Below are 24,001 nucleotides of genomic sequence, written 5' to 3' on the forward strand. Positions count from 1 at the left end.
CTAAAGGCCTATTTACAGCTCTTCCTTTTACCTGGTACATCTGGCTATCAAGAAAAATTATAAGGCATATAAAAAAGCAAAAAACACAATTTTAAGAGACAGGGCAAGTGTCAGAACCAGACATGGCAGGGACGTTGGAATTATCAGACTGAGAATTTAAAACACCTATGATTAATGTGCCAAGGACTCTAATGGATAAAATAGGTGGTATGTAAGAACAGGTGGGCAATGTAAGCAGAGATGGAAATCCTAAGAAAGAACCAGAAATAAATGCCAGAGATAAAAAACACTGTAAAAGAAATGAAAAATACCTTTCATGGGCCTATTAGTAGACTGGACATGGCTGAAGAAAGAATATCTGAGTTAGATGATATATCAATATAATCCTCAAAAACCAAAAAACAAAGAAAACAAAGAACTGAAAAAAATAGAACAGAATATCCAAGGACTGTGGGACAACTACACAGATGTAACATACATGAAATGGGGATACCACAAGGAAAAGAGAGAGAAAGGAACAGAAGAAATACTTGAAACAATAATAACTGAGAATTTCCCCAAGTTAATGTCAGGCATCAAACCATAGATTCAGGAATCTCAGAGAACACCAAACAAGATAAATGCAAAGACAAAACAAAACAAAACTACACCTAGGCATATCATTTTCAAATTACAGAAAATCAAAGATTAAAAAAAAGCCCTGAAAGAAGCCAGAGGGAAAAAGCACCTTACCTATGGAGGAACAAAGATAAGAATTACATCTGACTTCTCAGAAACCATGAAAGCAATAGTGGAGTGAAATATTTAAAGTGTTGAGAGAAAAATCCACCAACGTAGAATTCTGTACCCTGTGAAAGTATCCTTCAAAAACAAAAGAGAAATAAAGACTTTCTCAGACAAACATAAGCTGAGAGAATTTGTTCCCGGTAGACCTGCCTTGCAAGAAATGTTAAAAGAAGGGGCTGGCCCCGTGGCCGAGTGGTTAAGTTCGCGCGCTCCGCTGCAGGCGGCCCAGTGTTTCGTCGGTTCGAATCCTGGGCGCGGACATGGCACTGCTCGTCAGACCACGCTGAGGTGGCGTCCCACATGCCACAACTGGAGGAACCCACAACGAAGAATACACAACTATGTACCGGGGGGCTTTGGGGAGAAAAAGGAAAAAATAAAATCTTTAAAAAAAAAAAAAATTAAAAAAAAAAAAAAGAAATGTTAAAAGAAGTTCTTTAGAGAGAAAGAAAATAATATAGGTCAGAAACTCAGGTCTACACAAAGAAAGGATGAGTATCAAAGAAAGAATAAGTGAAGGTACAATAAAAACTTATTTTTCCTTATTTTTAGTTGATCTAACATATAACAATTTGTTCAAAATAATAGCAACAATGTATTTTATTATGTATGTTCATGTATCATATATATATACATGCTTATGTATTTTTATATATAAGTGAAATGAATGACAGCAATGATACAAGGGATGAGAGGGAGGAAATAGGATTATTTCATTATTATAAGGTATTCACACTACCCATGAAGCTTTATAGTGTTATCTGAAAGTGGACATGGATTATTTATAAATGTATATTGCAAACTCTAGGGCAACCATTAAAAAAAAGTAAAAGAAGAAGTATAACTGATATGCTAAGAAAGGAGAGAAAATGGAACCATATAAAATGCTCAATTAAAACCACAAAAGGCAGAAAAAGAGTGGAAGACAAAAATAAGAACAAAGGCAACAAATAGAAAACAGTAACAAATATGGTAGATATTAATTGAACCATATCAATGATCACTTTGAATGTCAGTGGTCTAAATGCACCAATTAAAAGACAGATTGTCAGAGTAGATAAAAACATGACTCTACTGTATGTTATCTACAAGAAACCCACTTTAAATATAAAGACACATATAGATTAAAAGTAAATGGAGGGAGAAAAATATACCATGCTAACACTAATGAAAAGAAAACAGGGGTAGCTATATTAATTACAGACAGAGTAGACTTCAAAGTAAGGAAAGTTATCAGGGATAAGAAGGGCATTGCATAATGATAAAGAGGTCAATTCTCCAAGAAGATATACAAATTCTTTTTATTCATTTTTTATTTTATTATTTTTTTTTTTGAGGAAGATTAGCCTGAGCTAACATCTGCCGACAATCCTCCTCTTTTTGATGAGGAAGACTGGCCCTGAGCTAACATTGGTGCCCATCTTCCTCTTCTTTATATGTGGGACGCCTACCACAGCATGGCTTGCCAAGCAGTGCCATGTCTGCACCTGGGGTCTGAACCAGTGAACCCCGGGCCACCAAAGCGGAACGTGTGAACTTAACCACTGCACCACTGGGCTGGCCCCCAATTTTGTTTTTTTAAACTGCTTTTTTTTTTTTCTCCCCAAAGCCCCAGTACATAGTTGCATATCCTAGTTGTAAGTCATTCTGGTTCTTCTGTGTGGGATGCTGCCACAGCATGGCCTCATGAGCAGTGTGTAGGTCCATACCTAGGATCCAAACTGATGAACTCCTGGGCCACCAAAGCAGAGTGCATGAACTTAACGACTCAGCCATGGGGCCAGCCCCTATAACAAGTCTTAATGTCTGTGCACTAACAACACAGCATCAAACTATGTGAGGCAAAACTGATAGAACTGCAAGGAGAAATAGATAAATCCACTATCAGAATTGGAGACTTCAACATCCTTGTCTCAGAAATGGATAGATCCAGCAGACAGAAAATAAGTAAGGACATAGTTGAATTCAACAACACCATCAATCAACTGGATATAATTGACACCAACATTTCATCTAACAACAGCAGAATACAGCAGCTTTTTCTTAAGCTCATATGGAACATTCACCAAGATAGATCACATTCTGGGCCATAAAACACACCTTAAGTAATTTAAAAGAACAGAAATCCTACAATGTCTGCTTTTAGACTACAATTAAACTAGAAACCAATGACAAAAAGATAACTGGAAAATCACCAAATATGTGGAGATTAAACAACACACTTGTAAATAACACATGAATTGAAGAAGAAATCTCAAGAGAAACTTAAAAATATTTTGAACTAAATAAAAATGAAAATACAACTTATCAAAATTTGTGGGATGCAGCAGAAGCAATGCTTAGAGGGAAATTCATAGCATTGAATGTGTATATTTGAAAAGAAGAAAATCTAAAATCAGTAATCTAAGTTTTCACCTTAGGAAACTATAAAAGAGCAAGTTAAATCCAAAGTAAGCAGAAAAAAAGAAATAATAAGAATTAGAGCAGAAATCAATAAAATTGAAAACAGGAGGTCAACAGAGAAAATCAATAAAACCAAAAGCTCGTTCTTTGAAAAGATCAATAAAATCTATACATCTCTAGCAGGCTAACTAAGAAAAAAAGCTACAGTAATCAAGACAGTGTGGTATTGGCAAAAGAATAGACAAATAGATCAACAGGACAGAATAAGGAGCCCAGGGACAGACCCCCATAAATATAGTCAACTGATCTTTGACAAAGGAGCCAAGGCAATACAATGGAGCAAAGATAGTCTCTTCAACAAATGGTGATGGGACATCCATGAATGTAGACACAGACATTATGCCCTTCACAAAAACTAACTCTAAGTGGACCATAGACTTAAATGTAAAATGTAAAACTTAAAACTTCTAGAAGATACATAGAAGAAAACTTAGATGACCTTGGGTGATGCCTTTTTAGATATAACAACAAAGACATGATCTGTAAAAGAAAGAATTGATAAGCTCAACTTCATTAAAATTTGAAAGTATGCAATTCAATGGTGTTTAGTATATTTGTAGAATGGTGCCGCTACTCTAAGTTTAGCATATTTTTATTACCCACAAAAGAGATCCTGTACTCATTAGAAGTCACTCCTCATTTCCCCGCAGCCCTAGGCAACTGCTAGTCTACTTTCTGTCTCTAAAGATTTGCCTATTCTGGACATTTCATATAAATGGAATCATGTGATATGTAGTCTTTTGCAAGTGGCTTCTTCCACTTAGCACAATGTTTTTGATGTTCATCCATGTTGCAGCAAGTACTGGTGCTTCATTTCTTTCATTGCCAAGTAATATTATATTGTATGGATATGCCACATTTTATTTATCCACTCATCAGTTGATGGCCATTTGGGCTGTTTCCATTTTTTTTTTTTTTTTTTTTTGCCTATTATGAATGATGCTGCTGTAAATATTGGTGTACACATCTTTCTGTGTGTACATACGTTTTCATTTTCCTTGGATATATACCTAGGAGTGGAATTGCTGGACCATACAGTAACTCTAACATTTTGAGGAACTGCCAAACTGTTTTCCATAGTCACTACATCATTTTACATTCCCACCAGCAAAACACAAGAGTTCCCATTTGTCCACATCTTCTCCAACACTTACTGTTTTCCTTTTTTTTTTTTTTTGATAATAGCTATCTTAATAGGTGTGAGACAGAATTTCATTGTGATTTTGATTTGCATTTCCCTAATGATTAGTGATGTTAAGTATGTTTTCACGTGCTTATCAGTTATTTGTATATTTTTAGAGAAATGTCTATTCAAACCCTTGCCTGTTTTTATTTTGTTTTTAATATCACAATGTTATTTGATATTTCACTGAACAGAATATATTTTTTAAATTAATAGACTTTATTTGTTAGAGAAGTTTTAGGCTTACAGAAAACTGAGCAGATTGTATAGAAAGTTTCCATATATCCTCTCTCTCCTCTGCTCAGTTTCCCCTATTATTAACATCTTGCATTGGTTTGGTACATTTTTTTACAATTGATGAACCAATATCGATACATTATCATTGACTAAAGTCCATAGTTTACATTAGAGTTCACTATTTGTGTTGTATGGTTCTATGAGTTTTGACAAATACATAATGTCATGTACCCACCATTACAGCATCATACAGAATAGTTTCACTGCCCTAAAAATCCCCTGTGCTTCACCTATTTATTCCTCCCTCTCCACCCCAAGCCCTTGGCAACCACTGATCTTTTTACTGTCTCTATAGTTTCACCTTTTCCAGAATGTCATACAGTTGGAACCATACAGTATGTATCCTTTTCAGGCTGGCTTCTTTCACTAAGCAGTATGTATTTAAGTTTCCTCCAGGTCTTTTCTTGGCTTGATAGGTAATTTCTTTTTATTGCTGAATAATATTTCGTTGTATGGAGGTACCACAATTCATTTATCCATTCACCATTTGAGGGACATTTTCGTTGCTTCCAGTTTTTGGCAATTATGAATAAAGCTGCTATAAACATTCATGGGCAGGTTTTTGTGTGAATGTAGTTTTCAACTCATTGTAAATACTTAGGAGTGTGATTGCTGGATCATATAGTAGGACTATATTTAGCTTTGTAAGAAACTGCTGAACTGTCTTTTAAAGTGACGGTATCACATTGTATTCCCACCAAGAAAGAATGAGACTTCTTGTTCCTCCACATTCTTGTCAGCATTTGGTATTGTCAAGTTTGGGGGTTTTTTTTTTGTTTGTTTTTTGGATTTTAGCCATTCTAATAGGTTGTGGCATCTCACTTGTTTTAATTTGCAGTTTTCTAATGACATGTGATGTTAAGTATCATTTCATGTGTTTATTTGCTATCTGTGTATCTTCTTTGGTGAGGTATCTGCTCAGATCTTTTTCCCATTTTTTAATTGGGCTATTATCTTTTTATTATTGAGTTGCAAGTTATTTATATATTCTGGATACAGGTCCCTTACCAGATATATGATTTACACATATTTTCTCCCATTCTATGGGTCGTCTTTTCACTTGTTTGATGGCAACATTTGTAGCACAAAAGTTATTTTGTGTGGTCAAATGGTTTTATTTTCCAGTCACTTGTATTCTTATGTTTGCAGCCAGAATGTGCAGGGGAAGAGACAAAAGTAAGCAAGAGGAAGGGCAGTAGAAACAGCAAGGAGAAGAGATATGACTGTGGAGAGGCATTGAAACAGACATGGGTGGAGCAGAGGAAGGAGTAAAAAGGATCTGAATAAAGGACCACCTCTTGCTCTGGGAGTACTTGACCTATGTTGGCAGAGTGGATCCTGTTCGCTTTGTAGCCCAACAGATATGCTTGCTTCACTGTCAGAATCCTGCACCTCCTCCAACTGCAGGCTTGAGAAGAGACTATCACAACAGTGTTCTTGCCTCTTGGTACTCCCATTCCTATCCAGCTTTTCTGTATTTTCTGTATTTCACATTTACATATGTAGAAGGAGTTTTTGAGGTCCCTCTATAGAAAAATACCAGTGTTCAGTGTTCCTCAAGGGTAGAGACTCTCTTTCATTTATCTTTTCCTCTCTCAGCACCTAATACCAAACCTGGCACACACATTCCAATAAATGTTTGTTCAAAGATTGATGGATCTGGGAGACAATGGACAGGATCAGAGGGAGAGGTTTATTATTAGGTGCTGAGGATGTTTGAATGCAAGAAGTCTCACGCAGTCCAGGCTAGGAAGAAGTTGTCTTTGCTGACAATAAGGGAAGTAACTAAGTACTTTCTGATTCCCACTGTATACAGGAGTTGATGGCTCCCAAGATAGATGTGGGGACCCCAGAACCCTCTGGGGAGTGAAGAAACTAAGCCGACGCCGAAGCTGAGCTGTGTTCTTAGGGGGCGGAGGAAGGGGAGGAGAAAGGCGAGCAGCCGGAGGTGGAGCCTTCTGGCCAGCATCAGCTAGTGGAGGTTGGGAAGCCTCTCCTCTTTCCCCTCCCTTGTTGCCTCCACCTGGCTCCTCCCCGTGTTCGCCAAGCTCCCCTCCCCCTTCCCCAAGGACAGTCTGCGAGGAAGCCGCGGCGGAGGAAAGCTAGGACTGAAAGGCAAGAGGGGCTCTTGGGTAAAGAGCGAGGGGGAAAGCTGAGAGCAAGGTGGGAATGAACGTGCTGGCAGGAGGCGAGGGGAGAACTGAAAGGAGCAGAAGGGAAAAGAAGAGGTGGTATGACATTAGAAGCAGGAGCCTAGATGGGGGGATGGGTAGGGCAGTCGTGAAGAATCCTAGCCCTTTGGCTCATGTCCTCGACTTGCACGCACTGCCCCATTCCCTGGGAATCAGGGATGGGTGGGTGGTGTTCGGCCCTCGTTGCCCTTGGCTGCCCGACTCTTATCCTGGCACTCATCCAATTCAAATCAGTGCACCGATGATGCTGCCTCTCTGTGTTTCTCCCTCCCGCGTGCTTACCTACACACGTGATAGGTTTTAATATGTGTCTGTGTATTTCTACGTGTGTGTCACTGTGGGTCTGTAAAGGATACTTATATATGAGTCTGCGCACATTTCTTTGTCCTGTGCTTCTATAATGGTCTTAGAGAGGCAAGAGAAGAATCTGAGCTGTTTTTTGCAGGTCAGCACTCCTGACCATCCACTGAGGCCTCCAGGGGTGGAAGATCCCTGTGTGGATTTCTATCAGTGATGAGCTCCCAGAGTCAATGAGAAGGCAAAACTCAGGGGAAAGGGATCTGCATACTCATTCGTATGTTTTGTTCTTTCTTTTCCAAATTTTTGCCTTCTTCTTGGCACCAGCCACTTAGTCTTTCTTTTTCTGAGACCGCAGAAATTGGGACATGGAACACTCTAAATAGGAGAGTGTCTTTATCCGTGTGTGTTTATATTCCTCTCACTATTTGTCACCATATGCTTTCTTAAGTCCTATTTGTATCTGTGTGTTAGAAGTAGAGAGAATTTGGAGCTATATCTGTATCCAAGCATATTTTACATTTTCCAGATATTTGTGTGCATTTTGTGTTGTTCATCATTTCACTCATGCTTCTAACAAGGATTGATTGAACTCATGCTGCATGCACAGACTTTGCTAGGCTCTGGTAGGCTGTGGGAGAGTTTTAAAAAATGAACATGGTCCCTCCCTGGAGGAGTTTTCAGTCTAGCAAGGGGAAATGACTTTAGCAATCATGTAGTCCAGAGGTCTGCAGACTTTTTTTGTGAAAGACCAGGTAGTAAATGTTTTAGGCTTTGCGGCCTATCTGGTCTCTGTCACAATGATCTGCTCTGCTGTCGTAGCACAAAAGCAGCCGTAGATAATACGTGAAAGAATGGGAGTGATGTGGACACTGAAATTTGAATTTCATATAATTTTCACATGTCATGAAATTGTTTTTCTAACCATTTAAAAATGTAAAAACCTTTCCTGGTTTGCTGCCATGCAATAACCTGAGGAGAGCTGGATTTGGCCCGTGGGCTGTAGGTGGCCGATCCCTGAGCTAGTCCAACCTTCTCTTCAGTACACCATAAGCAATTAAAATACCACATAAAGTAGTAACTAAGTGCTAAATGAATGAATCAGTTCCAGACAATATTGATGGTGATTATCAATAGTGAATAGAGGACGTCCAAAAAGAAGCCCTCCTTGACCTGTGGTAATCAGTGAAGGCTTCATAGGTTTAATAGGAGTATAACTAGCTCTGGTCTTAAATGATAGAGTGGGATATAGATCTGTGGCAAGGGCCAGGGTGGCCTCCTGGACAAGGGATGCAGTGTACCTAGGCACAAAAGTGGGGGAGGGAGCAAGTAATGTTCAAGTGATGATGGAGCAGAGAATTCGCAGGAGCTAAGGTTGCAGCTCTAGGAAAGGGCTAGATCATGGAATGCCAACCCAAGAAGTTTGGACTTTATCTGTCAGCACTGATTATATATGTAGTATGTCTGTGAATCTGTGTCTTTTCATAACACTTTGTGTGTTTGTGTATGTATGGCTTCATGAGTATCTCATTGCATGTATTTTGTTGGCATGTGTGTGGGTTTGTGTGTTTTTGTGACCTATGTCTTTATCAGCAGCTACCTTGATTTCCCCAGATTAACAGCAGAAACATGAGCTGTGCTTAAAGGTCAGCAGTCCCTGTTTATGTGAATGAATCGTCTTTCCACTGAGGCCTCAGGGGCCTATGACCTTCCCCTGGAGGTTTATTTTGTGTCTCTAATAGAGTGGAGAAAGGAAACAAGCAGAGAGAGACCAGCTATTGTAGTGAGCAATTCAGGTGGAAGGAGGCAGTGAAGATAGAACGGACAAGAAGGCTAAGGGGAGATAATAAGAGGGGAAGATAATAGGATTTAGTAACTGTTTTGATTCTGAGACTAAGGAGGAGATAAATTTAAAAATAATGTATTTTAGCCTGGATAACTGGGAGAGTGGTGATTCTACTGGCATTTTATGGATATAGAAGTATGTCTTGTGTGTTCCTTTGAGAGGAATAAAGCCCTAAAGACAAAAATATGTAGGTGTTCACATGGCATGTGTACATATCTGTGTATATGTGGCACTAACTTTGTGTTACTCTTCCCATTTGATAGCATGTAGTGTGAGGGGCCAGGCCTGAAGATAAAGAATCAAGAGCTACTCAGGAAGCAGAGAGCCTGAGAGGGATGGGGAAAGCTGTAGAAAGTCCCTAACCATTCCGGAGCCTGAAACATTAATTTGCCCAAGTTCTAATGTGCCTTTGTAACCTCAAACTCCAGTTCCAACTTAGCCCAATTCCATAACACTCAACCCTAACGTTAACCATAACCTAACATACCCTGACTTTTCTGCTTCCACTTTGCTGGTTCTCAGTCAGTGCCCAAACCTTGTCTAATTCTTATCCTCTGCAACAGCCCTTCCCTTCATTAAAAGGGACGAATCCTTGAGGCTAACTTTTCTGTTCAGTCAACCACCCTTCTCCTTGACCTTAGCTTATTCTCCAAATAGGCTCCAATTGGGATGGGAGGGATTAGCCAGGACTTCTGCAGTCTTGGGCTTGATTACTGTGACATTTCAGCTTGTCACTCTGCAGGGGTGTGGCTCTCTTCTGGAAGAAGTCCCAAGCTCCCAGCCTGCAAAGCCCAGACTTAGAACAGTGGGAGAACCTGGCTCTAGCCAGTCTAACAGAGCCATTTCCTGAGCTTGTAGCGCTTTGGTTTGGCTGTGTCTTAACTGATCGTTCTCTTGAATTCTAGAGTGGATCATGACCCATGAAGAGCACCATGCAGCCAAAACCCTGGGGATCGGCAAAGCCATCGCCGTGTTAACCTCTGGTGGAGATGCCCAAGGTATGGAGGAGGGCCCTGCTTGGCAAGGGACAGAAAACATGGCTAGTAGGCCCCCTTGAGTTTCTTGACTCTCTTATCCTGTAGAACAGAACTATCTTCCTTAATATCCTCTGGTTGTAGATTCACACTGGAATCCTGGGCTTTCCTAAAAATCTCTATCTGGTCTAAGTCCCCAAGTGCTTTTGGATTTTATTTGCTCTATTTTTGTTTACTCAAATCTTCATAAAATTTCTTTCTAAGTTTCTCTGAAGATTTGGGACCATTTTGGTCCTCTGGTACCTGAAAGACTGCTGTTTTCTCAGGCAACATTGGAAAAAAGAGATTAAAGAGAGAAAATTGTTGAGAAGGCAGTAGGTAGATCCACTTCAAGTACATTGGAAATGATGGGAAAAGGGGGAGACCCAGAACTGGTATTTGGTGGGCCCTGCTAGATCTGTAGGTATCCACTCTGACGTCTGCCGAGTTCCTGCACTGAGCAGGGTCAGGCACCTCCTCTTACAGCACATTTCCTTCCAGTACACACAGTTCTGCTTCACACTCTGCTTTCTCTGGCCTTTCCTCCCCTTCTATCCGTTTAGTCCAGGCAAACAGCAACAGCAGCAGTTAATCAGGACAGACCCATGGTGGGTGGGCAGAAAGCAAAGCCAGAGAGAACCCATCTCTGGGTTGAGTCCAAGAAACTCAGGAGTCAGAAAAATCACTTATAGGGAAAAATGAAGTGGGAGATAGGGGATGTGTAATTTTTTTAAACTCTTTTTCTCCTTTGATGATCTTATATATTTTAATTTATAATGTGTTGAAGAGAGGCAAAATCCCTTTGAAAGGGATACCAGGACATGGAGACAGTGATGAGAAAAAGAGGGAAAGAAAGAGATTTCAGCTTGTCTCCCCCTTCCCTGCACCCCTGTCTCTAGACTCTCCTAGACTTTGTGTTCGGCACCCACTTTGTATAGAGCCTTGTCTCATGTGTCGTGAAGAAGTTGATTTCTTTTGGGAATGAGTTTAATGAGAAAAGATATCATACATTACTAGAATTCTTACGTAAGGCGCATAAATAACAATAGTCAAGTGTGCCTTACCAGCAAGTAGAATCCACTTATATAACGAAAGGATAGAAATTGAACTCTTCATTTAAGTAAAGTGCTTAGAACAGTGCCTGGTACATTGTAAGTACTCAATAAATGAATTACTAATTAAATAAAGAGTGAATTACTGAGCATCTGCTATATGCCAAGCAGGATGGTAGGTGCTAGGGATATATCAATAGAAAAGTTACACATTGTCTTTGCTCTTATGATCCTTCTTATTGGTATATTTGTAGAGCTGGACTTTAGGTATACTTTTAAACTAATGTTTATTTAATTATAATTGTGATATATATTATGAATGGGAGAATGCTAGAATGAGGACACTGAGGAAGGAGGGCAGAGTCTTGAGTTTAGGAATAGTGGCTGGATTAGGAATGCACACCCTACTTGAGGCTGCAGAGACTGGTGACCTGGCTTCTGTCGCTTCTCTCTTCTCTCCTGGAAAGAATCCCATGCCAGAGCTGAGTTCTTCCATGTAAACTCTGAATGTTGATCCTAAAACCTTGGTAGGATGGCCTGTGGAATTGGATCGTCAGATTAGAGGAAACGAGAGCCTGCTAAAAAATCCAAGTGAGGCACACAGAGTTATGAAATCATGAAAAAGCAGAGCTCTCTGGAGAGGGAAAGAAGTAAAACAAAAAGAGAGGCCTAGGATTTCACTTGGGTCTAAGAGGAGCAGAGCCCTTCCAGCTTCTGAGCCTGAGCAGAGACCGTCACCTGCTTCCACGCAGGCAGGGGCAACTGATAAGCTGATCTCTGGAGGACCCAGCTGGACCAAGGCCTCGGGATTCTGTGGCAGGCATAGTGTACCCAGGAAAGTATCCCCCTGCAAGTCCACAGAACATCACAGGGGCATGTCGGTAGGGACCGAAGGCGATAGAAGATGAAATTCTAGGGAGGCAAGGAAGTAAAACAGAAAACCCAACATTGAGCTGAGAGGTCCCAACTGGAAGCTCAGCTCAAATACGGAAGTGGCCTGCCCAAAGCTAAATTTGATGGTCCCTAGTTCTCCCAGGGAGAAGGCACAAGAATGATTTTTCCCTAAAGTCTTCCTATGGGTCACATGGGAAAGTGAAATTGGGCTCTGTCATTCCCTGAGTTTAGCAAAGCTAATAACCTCTGAAAGTAGAAGAGTGGTGAGCAATGAGAAATCCTCAGCTCAGAAGCTGGGCTGACTAGATATCAAATCCTAATTCCCTTTTTAGCTGAGGAAAGGCCCCAGCCACCCTAAACCTTACCACATTTGGCCTTATGAATTCAGCATATTCTACTGGAAAGGACTTTAGTCATCTGCTCTAGCTCTCTGTCTTCACAGAGGCGGTCCATTCCAAATACATGCTTATCCTGTTTTTTTTTTTTTTTTTTTTAAAGATTTTATTTTTTCCTTTTTCTCCCCAAAGCCCCACGGTACATAGTTGTGTATTCTTCGTTGTGGGTCCTTCTAGTTGTGGCATGTGGGACGCTGCCTCAGCGTGGTTTGATGAGCAGTGCCATGTCCGCGCCCAGGATTCGAACTAACGAAACACTGGGCCGCCTGCAGCGGAGCGCGCGAACTTAACCACTCGGCCACGGGGCCAGCCCCATGCTTATCCTGTTTTTAAAGGTTTACAGGAACAGGGATTCTATTACTTGTCTGGATTGCTATTCTAAGATTTATAATTTTTAATTACAAATCTATCAGAAAGTATAATTCACAGCTAACAAACATCTATTCCTCATGTTGGAATTAAATAACTTTTTTTTCTTATTCAAAGTTCAGTTAAGGTAGAAAGAAACTTTTTAGCTTCTGCTTTCAAAAAGGTAGTGACCAAGTCATTAATCAGTTTTTTCCGTCTCATCTCATAGAAACCCATCACCCACAGTTCTTCTCCCTAAAGCCTCTTCCCTACAAGCTGTAATTGGAGACTCCAAAGTGCGTGCTTCTGATGTTCTCCAGAGTGCCTCCTGACTGTACCCAGAATACCCCCTGGATGGTGCCTGTAATCTTATCCATCGTCTTGCTTCTAATAAGTGAGACAGCTGCTCATAGAAGGTTATTTAGGGCAACATGGAACAGCCAAGGAGAGCCTGGCCAGGACTGGCCTGGGGCCAAAACAGGCCAGTTATGTTAGATAGGAGAATTGCTGAGACTCTCTAGTGTAAGCTATGTGTGCATCCCAGTCTATTATTTGTAGACAACTAGGGTTTTGAGTCACAGGTACAGGGCCACAGAGGGAGTCCGAAAACTTGATTTCTAGGAAAACACTCAAATATCCAATTTAGAGGTAAGAAGGTTGACCTCTGGAGGTTGGGAGTGTTGAGGTAGGAAGAAGGCAGTGGGAGGAGAAAAGAGAATCTTCTTTTTTTGTGGGATTTTCTTTTGGCCCAATGGATTTGGATATTTACTGTCCATCATCATCTATTTATTGTTTGCTTTACACTTAAAACCTTCTAAGTCATTTGTGTTTCTTAAATCTTTTCTCCTCTACCCTTACTCAGCTTGGGAGCAGGAAACAGCATTCAAACCTATACATTTCAGAAGAATGTTTTTTCCTTACTTCTTAAGATTACAAATTCATACTCCAGAACTCTGTTCTGATAGAGTTCTGCTATCTGATAGAGAATTCCACAGACCTTGTGAAAGTCTAGAAAATAAATAAACAAGTAATAGTTTCATATCTGTTTTGGTCTTATTGAGTTGAGTGTAATTTAAAGCATTAATGGCTTTGCATTGACTCTGTCCTTGTTCTTTTCTTACACACAGGCTTTTCTTAAAGCTTCTGAGAAGCTCTCTCCCTTCTCAGAATTTTCAGTTTTGATTCCTTCAATTTGACAGTGAACTTAGACTTCTAGACTTTATGAGGCTTTGCCTCAGTGATGTCATGAGTGAGCATTGACATCAGTGCTCACCAACGACCTCTTGTTCACAAGTCCAACCTTCCAATCCTTACCTTAGATCAATTATCAGAAGCATTTGGCACTATGCCTGCTTCTTGAAAGTGTCCTCTTTGGCTTCCAAGACATTGCTAAGTCCTGGTTCTCTTTTTGTCTTTCTTGCTGCTCCTTATTGGTTTTCTTCATGGAATCCCTCTTTCCTTGCCCATTCCTTCAATGTTGGTTTTCCTCAGGGTTCCATTCCTTGCCATTGTACCTTCTAATTCTACATATTCTCTTGAGACAGTCTCTTCGAAGTCCGCGTGGATGTCCAACAGGAATTTCAAACTCAACATATGCAAATATGAACATATCATCCCCACCCCTACCTTCCCAAATCAAAACCTGCCTCAGTTCATTGCACCACAGTTTTACCCTTTGCCTAAGTAAGTCATGGGGCATTTCTTTCTTCCTCTCCAATGCCTTGAAATCTAATCACATTACCAATTAGATGTAAGTTCTGTTGCTTCTGTTTCCTAGATGTCCCCTGTCCGGTATTCTGTTTTGTCCCAAATGCCATTCTCCCAGTCTAGGCCCTCATCATTTTCAGTCTAGGCTGCCAGATAGCCACCTAATCCTAGAGTCACCTCTTTCAGTCTGTTCTCCACATTGCTGCCAGAGTGATCTTTCTGCTATGTAGATCTAATCACGTCCCTCCACTCTCAAAATTCTTCCAAGATTCTCCATTATCTGCAACTGGTTTTTTTTAGGTCACAGACCCCTTTAAGAATCAAATGAAAGCTGTGGACCTTCTCCCGGATGAAATGCCTATGCCCACAAAACTTTTCATATGGTTTAATGGAGTTCATGGATTCCCTGGAACCATCACTCATGGATCCCCAATCAAACCCTGGCCTGTAGAATAAAAGCCAGACTTCCTCATGTGGCACACAGGGGCCTGCCCACCCCTGTAGCTTCATCTCTCACCACTTCCTATCTTACATTTTGTTCTTCATAATACTGAATTACCTAAAGTTGTTTTTTGGCCTTCACTTTTATTTGTGCTATTCCCTCCACCTAGAGCACTCTCCCCACAAATTATCCACCTGACAAAAACATTTAAAAGGAAATTGTCTTTTAGGTCTGAGGACAAATGCTGTCTTTTCTGTGTGAACTTCCCTGACATCCTCCTGGTAGCTTAGATGCTCCTTCTCCTTGTTCACTGTATTTTGTACAAATCTCTTTCATAAGGGTCCATATTATAATTCTGCGCAAGTCTTAAGGACCATTACCAAGTCCTTATCTTTATATCCTCAGACTCAGTATTGTTCACTACTGTATGCCCAGTGCCTACATAGTGCCAGGAACATGGTAGCTATTCAGTAAATATTTGTTCAGTGAGTGACTGGGACCTTGAATTTGATTTGGAGCTCATAACCATATAGTACCAACCTTTGTTAACCTGCAAGAAAAAAAAAACCCAAAACAGACATTCTGGTCTCTTTGATTCTATTCCATTTCAGATAGCTTTGGATTATGCAGTAGTTCATGATGGATTTTACTCTGTTGCTGCAGATTTTTTGAATTACTGACTTCTCAAGTGCTCACTGGTATATGATATTTCTCCAGGCAGGGTTAAGGATAGATTTACCTTAAGCTAACCTTAACCTAACCATATGAATAGATTTTAGATTGAAACAAAAATTTGTACTGGGGTGTCTGAGGGAGGGTAGCTAAAATGGTTCACAACAAGTTAATCCATCATGGGTCTAAGATTCCCTGAGCATCACCATGAGCCCCTCCTCATATTCCAAGGTAGGACAGGGTTACCAGGGTCAAGACCCAGGAATGTTTCCTATCTCTCACCAATGAAGCCCTGCTTAGCGCAGTGTCACTAGCATTGTGTCTAATATGGAAGTGTCCACAACTTCCACCACGTGTTGCGTGTTGTGACAGGTGAGCTCCTCCACAGTATTCTTGGAGAGACAGTTCTTGTCACTGAGTAGCTACCAGGAGAGGGATAATACTCATATGGGAAAAAGGGGAAAGGCTGTCCTCTCTCTGTTAGTTCTAATTGTTTCTTCCAGTGGAAACAGAATAATTTACAGTGTAATTTTTAAGTTCCTTGTACACACCTTATAGATAGGGTCACAGGAGGAGGCAGTGAGAGCACAGACCCTCCATAATTCTGCCTGTACACTTGGTCACAGCCTCTTCTGGTAGTATAGGAGCCAGGGAATCTCAACTGAGTGGTACACTTGGGACATGCACCAACCCAGAGGACACTAAAAAGCTGTGTATGTGTGGAGATGGGAGAATCCACCAGCCAGTAATGGACACACTCACGAGCAGATTGGGACTGGTCAGGTCACTGAGCCTCAGAGAGTCGTATCTTTGTCTCAAAAAGCCTATTAAAGCTGGATGTCTGGATTCAGTGTAGAAGGCAAGGAAAACCTAGTACAGCCATTGGGATTAGGCAAGCATAGCATGAAGGTCAAGGAGTTGGTTTAAGCATTTTAGGACTTGCATTCGAATCTGAGATTTCTAAGAATACTAGCTCTGTGACCTTAACCTCTTTGAACTTTAATTTCCAAATCTGTAAAATGGAGGCAACCCTGGGGTGTGGATAGGATTAAATGAGATGACGTTTGGCAAGCATTTAGCAGTGTCTAACCCCACAATAAGCATTTAGGATTATTATTCTCCAGATTGTCCTGGCAAGGAAAGGTCTTAGGAAAGACAGGATTTTTTTTTGCAGGGCGCGAGATGAATGAGCATATCTAGAGCTACATTATCATTGAACACAATAATTCAGTGTTAGTGGGGAGTCCAGAAAACTTGATGAGAGGAATATTCTAGATTCAGAGAAAAGCCTCAGAAAAGGACGGTCTCATATCGTGGAGTCCAAGGTTGCTTTTCTTAGGAGTAAGCTCTCCCTGACGTCTTTCTTTCCTCCTTGCAGGTATGAATGCTGCTGTCAGGGCTGTGGTTCGAGTTGGTATCTTCACTGGTGCCCGTGTCTTCTTTGTCCATGAGGTTGGTTCTCTACTTTGTTCTCCATCATTCCTTCTCTGTTTTCTGCTCCACCTCCCCACTTTCTCTTTCCTTACCTCCCATTTACATTGCTTTGTCTGGGCTCCCTATCTTCATGAGTCACTCCTCCCCACTCTTGTCTCCAGTAATGATGGTGGGACTTAAGGGTCTCCACACTGGGTCCTCATGTTGCCTGTTCAATTTAAAGGAGGAAGTTACTCTCTCTTTTCTCTTCAGCTTCCCTAAACAGAGAGAGAAGCTGAAATGAGTGAGTATTTCACGGCAAATTTAGTATATCCAGAGACATAGCCTTAGGAGGGAAGCATCTCACTGGGTTTCTGTAGTTTGCCTAACTTTCTGAGGTCCTAACTCCTCTTTGATACCCTTCTCTCCTTCCCTCCTTATTGTTTGTTCACTCCTCTTTCTGTGAGGTTTAGCTGCCTTCTCTCAAGTTTTGTAGTCTCTTATCTTTTCAAGTCACATTTCTCTCCCTCCTCCCCTCCAACATCCCCTCTCTTTATCCTCTGTTATCAAAACCATCTGTTATCTAGTTCCCCTGAGAAGCAGACTGGAGGAAATGGGATGAGCCAAAAACAAGAGGAATTAACATTAAATGTTAGGAAGGACATCCTGATGTTTCAAGAATGAGAGAAACTAGAAGAGGGTATTGAAAAAGGTGACATCTCCTTCCTTGGACTGTGTTAAATCTAATAGTCTCATGAACGTCCAGGACTCAGTCATGGGGGGAGGTGACTTGATTCTCAGAGAGCTTCTTCCCAGGGATCCTGTCTTAATCCTGGGAGTTTAGGGGGAAGGCTAGCGGAGGCTGAATGGGTATAATGTGCCCCGCAGGGTTATCAAGGCCTGGTGGATGGTGGAGACCACATCAGGGAGGCCACCTGGGAGAGCGTTTCGATGATGCTTCAGCTGGTATGTTCCAGAGGACTCCTGTCCCATATTTGTCTGCCCTTGTCTCACCCCACTCTGGTTTGGGATCATGGTTTCCCAAGTTCCCTGCCACGTGGTTTGATGTGAAGGGATTCCGTGACAAGAGAGCGGCTGTGTGTGCCCTTTACTCTCTGCATTTGAAAACATCAGCCTGGTTTCCTGGGGTGGGATGTGGGTTGGGGATGTGATCACAGGACGGTTTGCTCTTTATCAAAAGGTCATAGGCAAGGCTTGAGGAACTGGCACATAAGCAAGGCCTGCTCTGGGTTCATGGGAAAGGTCTGGCCCTGAAAATAACCTTACCAGAGGCCTGGGGCCAGAGCCAGAGGTAGAGCTGCAGTGTGCCAGTCCTCATGTGATGAGGCGACCTGAGACCAGACTGTTTAAGGGAAGAAGGAACCAAGAGAGCCTTTTAGAGTTAAAAAAAAACCCAAGATTATCCTGATTGTATCCACAATCCTTTTTGCTCCTTTCCCTCTGTCACTATTTACCCATTTTCTGACTTACTGAAAAATCTACAAATTACATTTCTATCCCCATTCTTTACCTCAATCTCCTAAAAATACATGGGAAAGAATTTAATGTGCAGTGCTTAGTGAATGTTCTATATAGGCAATGGTGCCTGCCACAGAGTAGTCTGAGAATGAGCCAGCATCAATACCCCCAAAGTCATGGATGCCAGGAGCTTATATGATTTGCAAGAACCATAAGTATACTCACTTCTCTTGGGATATCCATAAGCTGCTGGGAATTTAAGGCTTTCTATACCCAGCTCTTCTATACTCAGAGCTGTTTTTCCTGTGAATACTTGGATATTGTGACTCCTTCTGCTAGCACCAAAGATGCCAAGAAGGAAAGGGGAAAGGATTAGCGGTGCCTGGTTACAATTAGAAATCACAGTGTGTTAGAGAGGGGAAAATAATACCACTAAGCACATTGGGATGAACACAATCCAATAATGTCAGGCTCTAGGGAGAATTTCCATAGATTGAAGTCGCTGCTACTTCTTACACTTCTAAGAAGATGTGAAAGATGGAGGTTATTCCAAAGCCGACAGGCATGTATTGTTCTCTTTGAGGGTAATCACTTTGCTTACAAAGCCTTCAATGAAATGGGCTGATATCAGCAGTCTTCTAAAAGGTGTAGTAGACTATAGGAATGACCCTATGAAATCTCAGCCAGCATCATTTCCCCTTCCTTTAGAAGGACGGATGACTCTTAAGGATGTCAGGAAACTTCCTAGAGAGTCACATGGTTATGACAGCCCATCACAGTGTTGGAATAGGGAATATCTTAGCGTGTTGAGCCCAAATTTGGCTGTGTCATCTGGGGAGCTGACTTCTACCTCTTCCCCAAAGGGTGGCACAGTGATTGGAAGTGCCCGGTGCAAGGACTTTCGGGAACGAGAGGGACGACTCCGAGCTGCCCACAACCTGGTGAAGCTTGGGATTACCAACCTGTGTGTCATTGGGGGCGATGGTAGCCTCACTGGGGCTGACACCTTCCGTTCTGAGTGGAGTGACTTGTTGAGTGACCTCCAGAAAGCGGGTGAGATGTTGTTCTCATCAGTATTGTTTGTGCATGTGCACACGTACCCCCCTTTCCTCCCGATGGAGAGAATCATTACCCAGACACAAATAGGCAGGCTTTGTCCTCATTTTTCTGCCATTGCTTACAATTCCCGTTGGCTGCAGTTCCTTCTGTCTCCAGTCGTCTGCTCTTTAGGTGTGCCAGGTGCCTCACCTGGTGGCTCCTGGTTTGCTTTCTGTTGTCAGGTAAGATCACAGCTGAGGAGGCTACGAAGTCCAACTACCTGAACATCGTGGGCCTGGTTGGCTCAATTGACAATGACTTTTGCGGCACTGATATGACCATTGGCACTGACTCTGCCCTGCACCGGATCATAGAGATTGTAGACGCCATCACTACTACTGCTCAGAGGTAAGGGGGCTGGTGGGAGGGGGGTGGTGTGGGAGGATGGCAGCTGGGATAGGCTAAAGGGCTAGGGGCTAGAGAAGACTGAAGTGTTTGAGCTATGGTGACTCTAATGACCAGTTTTCCGGGGCCAGAGCACTTTTTTTTTGAGGAAGATTGGCCCTGAGCCAACATCTGTTGCCAATCTTCCTCTTGTTTTTTTTTTTCTCCCCAAAGCTCCCCAGTACGTAGTTGTATATCCTAGTTGTAGGTTCCTCCAGTTCCTCTCTATGGGACGCTGCCTCAGCGTGGCTTGATGAGCAGTGCTAGGTCCACACTCAGGATCTGAACCAGCGAACCCCAGTCTGCCGAAGGGGAGCGGATGGAATTTAACCACTTGGCCACGGGGCCAGCCCCCAGAGCACTAGTTCTCACTAAGAGTTACCCCTAGAGCGCTGAAATTGCGCCACTCTCTAAATACTGTGAGATTTGCCTCTTGCCACTATCTAGTCCACTGTCCAAACAGGAAGCTCGGAGGTCTGTCATCCCTGTGGGGTCTCCTAAATGACTACTGTCCAGACTGAGACAGATCCAGGGAGCCCAAAACCTGAGCCGCCCTTTCCAGTCATGTCCTTGAGATTGTAGAGGCCGTCACCACCATGCTCAGAGGTTAGGGGATATGGGGGAGCCAATGTAGGAGAATGGGAGGATGGAGGGTCACAGTGCACCCCAGGGTAATCCTAGAGGATTCCAGCTTCATCAAGTCCTCTCTTCTCCATGTCTTTTCCCTTTCTCTCCTTCCCTTCCCGGACCCCATCCCTCCCTGGAACAGAGCCTCAGTATTGACACCTTTTACTGCTGTGTTTTAGCCACCCTGTGGCTAAAATGTTCCCGGTCTCGTAGGAAACCTGCTGGAAGGCCTTGCAGCATAAATGCATCCCCCAGAGAGGTTACTTGTCCTAGATGTGGGCGGTGGCTTGATCCCAGCCATAGGGACACTTGCACTGTATAAGTCCTATGTCTGTCTCTTTCAGCCACCAGAGGACGTTCGTGTTAGAGGTGATGGGCCGGCACTGTGGGTAAGACCCCCATCTTGACTCACTTATCCGGTGAACCAGTGATAGGCCTTTCCTCTTCCCGGGAGAGTCCAGAGGGGTCTCCCAGTGGTGGTAGATCAGGAGGTGTACATACTCTTCTTGATGTGGCCCCCTTTCCTTGTCTCGATTCCACCTCCCTCACATACCCACCTGTGCACATGTGTACATGTGTGTACATGCACAGACACACGTGCAATGTGAAAGAACAGACAGTGCTCTGAGATTGGAAGCCAGTGCGGCCAGTGAGCCCGAGTAGAAGGTGCTCCTCAGGGACAGAACCTCGTTGAGAAGCTGTCCCAGTGGTACTGTCACTCTCAGCCCGAGAATGAGATGGAGGCTCCTCTGACCTTTCACCAGCTGTGGGGACCAGGCGAACTCGTTGGGTACGGGTGAGGCTATTTGTGGAGGGTAGCTCCCCGCGTGATGCTTCTGGCTCTCATCACAGATACCTGGCCCTTGTCACCTCTCTCTCCTGTGGGGCCGACTGGGTTTTTATTCCTGAATGTCCACCAGATGATGACTGGGAGGATCATCTTTGTCGTCGGCTCAGTGAGGTACTGTCATTTTATTTTGCCTTCAAAAAAAATGCCTCACCCCATTCCACTGATGATTCCTCTCCTGTTCATCAGTTTCATAATGCTGACGATTTTTCTCCTTGTTCCACCAGACAAGGACCCGTGGTTCTCGTCTCAACATCATCATTGTGGCTGAGGGTGCGATTGACAGGAATGGGAAACCAATCACCTCAGAATCCATCAAGGATGTTAGTATGAAGCCGGAGAGGCCTCTGCCTCCTTCCCACCCCTGGCCCCATTCCCCGGGGATTTCTGAGTCGCCCCTTAGTCTCTCTGCACATCACTCCCAGGTTTCCTGCCCCCGGTCTCCTCCCCTCCAGGAATCATTACAAGATAAGAGGCTAAGTCGTCCCTGGTTTGTCTGAGTCTCTGCTTGTTTTCTCTCCTTGACTCTGTATTGCTCTCTGTCTCTTTCTTGGTCCCTTCAGCTGGTGGTAAAGCGTCTGGGATATGACACCCGGGTCACCGTCTTGGGGCATGTGCAGCGAGGTGGGACCCCGTCAGCCTTTGACCGGATCCTGGTAAGTCATGGGACTCTGTGGCCCTCACACCTTAGGACCCTCGACTTGCTGTTCTTTCCAGGAAGGACTGCACGTCACGAGCTCAAATTCTTAAACCGTTGGTCATGCTGCCCTGCCACCAGCCGCTGGACTATAGTGGCTTTTGACCTGTTCTCATACTCTCAAGAGCTCTTTTCTGTCGTTAAAGGTGACTGGAAACTGTAGGCTCCCCTAATGATGAGATCTAAGATCTTAGAGCTTTGAGCATTAGTGAAATCACTAAGATCTGACTTCAGACACTCAGTTTGAACCCTCTTACCCTACCTTCACTGGAAGAGAAAGGCGCTATCCTTCCTTGTTTTATCAATAAGATCTTATTAAGCCCCAGTGATCCCCTGGATTACTATAGTGGATATGTTTCTCTGGAGTCAGGTAGAATCCTTGGGGTTCTCATGGCAAGAGGACAAAGAGTCATCAAGCTTTAGATGAAATCTGGGTGGGGAGGGAAAGCCCCGGAAGTTCTTGGCCGCAGTCCTTAAATGTGGAACTCAACCCTGTGATTTGGAAAGGGGCTTGAGTGCCTGGTTTTCCAGCCAAGCCAGGATGGGGCGGCCTGAACCAGACTGTCTTTGTTCTCTGGATTCCTGCAGGGCAGCAGGATGGGTGTGGAAGCAGTGATGGCACTTTTGGAGGCGACCCCAGACACCCCAGCCTGCGTGGTGAGCCTCTCTGGTAATCAGGCTGTGCGGCTGCCCCTCATGGAGTGTGTCCAGGTGGTAAGTACTGACCCCAATCCCCCTTCCTAACAGCCCTAAGCCCCTGTCTGAGCTGGAGCTTATTGGGAAACAGACTGACTTCCAAGGCCTCTGGGACAGGAGCAGATGGAAAGGCAGCATGGTGTAGTGAGAGACATATGGAGCAAGATCACAGTGGGCTTTGCGTGGAGCTGTAGCCATCTGGAAAATGTGCCCAAAGAAGATGGGAGACTCTCCATCCTACCTAGTAATGAGACCCAGTATCTCATAATATCCAATTTCAACACCTTTCATTGTGTCTTTGTAGGAGGAGAAATGCAATCTCTTTCCAAACTTTATTAAAAGCACGGGGATATTTTTAGGATCCGGCTGGGCAGCTTATATCTCTCTATGATTTCTACCTTGCACATGATTCTCTGACCAACCTGAGGTTACTAATGCTCACCCTGTGGGTTATTATAAGGATTGGAGGGAAGATATGCAGGAGGTCTGATGTAGTACCTGGAAATGCTGTGTGCTCAGGGAACGGTACCTCTTATAAAGGAATCGCTCCTTGGATACCACAGAGTGAGCAGTGTGGCTGGGAGTGAGGTGTCTGGCCTGATTCTCAGGGTTGGTCTGAGTGCTCAGGGTTTCTTCCCCATCTCCTAGCCTGCTTCTCTCTGTGACTTGGGAGGTCTAATGACCTACAGTCCAGACAAGCTCCACCTTGCTTGGAACTGTGTCTCTCACAGTCCCAAAGCTGAAGCACTGGCACACACGGCAGAAATCAGTAGTCGGGAAGCACATGCAGGGACCAGCCTTTCTTCCTGACTGGTGTATCTGCAGCATCTTCTTTGTGTACTCATTAACTCAAAGGTTTCTTTTTTCTTTCTTTGTTGTTTTTTTTTTGGTGAGGAAGATTGTCCCTGAGCTTACTTCTGTTGCCAATCTTCCTCTTTCCGCTTGAGGAAGATTGTTGCTGAGCTAACATCTCTGCCAATCCTCCTCTATTTTGTATGTGGGATGCTGCCACAGCATGGCTTGACGAGCAGTGTGTAGGTCCATACCCAGGATCCAAACCTGTGAACTATGGGCCACCAAAGCAAAGTGCGCAAACTTAACCACTGTGCCACTGGGCTGGGCCCCTTCAGAAGCTGCTTTAAGGCTGGGGCTCTGGGTATTGAATGGAGGAAG

General features: G+C 43.2%; 1 protein-coding gene across 10 annotated transcripts in view; it reads left to right on the top strand.

The window, feature by feature from the left end:
- Positions 1-24,001, top strand: part of PFKM (phosphofructokinase, muscle) — a 44,809-nt gene that overhangs the window by 12,882 nt on the left and 7,926 nt on the right. For 7 of the 10 annotated variants that reach the window (XM_070621138.1, XM_070621134.1, XM_070621137.1 and 4 more), the window contains 10 exons: positions 9,970-10,062; positions 16,966-17,039; positions 17,889-17,966; positions 19,343-19,532; positions 19,760-19,925; positions 20,933-20,977; positions 21,441-21,549; positions 21,663-21,758; positions 21,999-22,091; positions 22,721-22,846. In XM_070621138.1, the coding sequence (XP_070477239.1) occupies positions 9,978-10,062; positions 16,966-17,039; positions 17,889-17,966; positions 19,343-19,532; positions 19,760-19,925; positions 20,933-20,977; positions 21,441-21,549; positions 21,663-21,758; positions 21,999-22,091; positions 22,721-22,846 (1,062 nt within the window). In that variant the 5' untranslated portion in view covers positions 9,970-9,977. Of the gene's footprint in view, positions 1-6,658; positions 6,862-7,366; positions 7,496-9,969; positions 10,063-16,965; positions 17,040-17,888; positions 17,967-19,342; positions 19,533-19,759; positions 19,926-20,932; positions 20,978-21,440; positions 21,550-21,662; positions 21,759-21,998; positions 22,092-22,720; positions 22,847-24,001 lie in introns of those variants that run through there. The other 3 variants (XM_070621139.1, XM_008513609.2, XM_070621140.1) reach the window with 3 other exon arrangements.

Source organism: Equus przewalskii, chromosome 5 (assembly GCF_037783145.1).
Source record: "Equus przewalskii isolate Varuska chromosome 5, EquPr2, whole genome shotgun sequence".
Taxonomy (NCBI): Eukaryota; Metazoa; Chordata; class Mammalia; order Perissodactyla; family Equidae; genus Equus; species Equus przewalskii.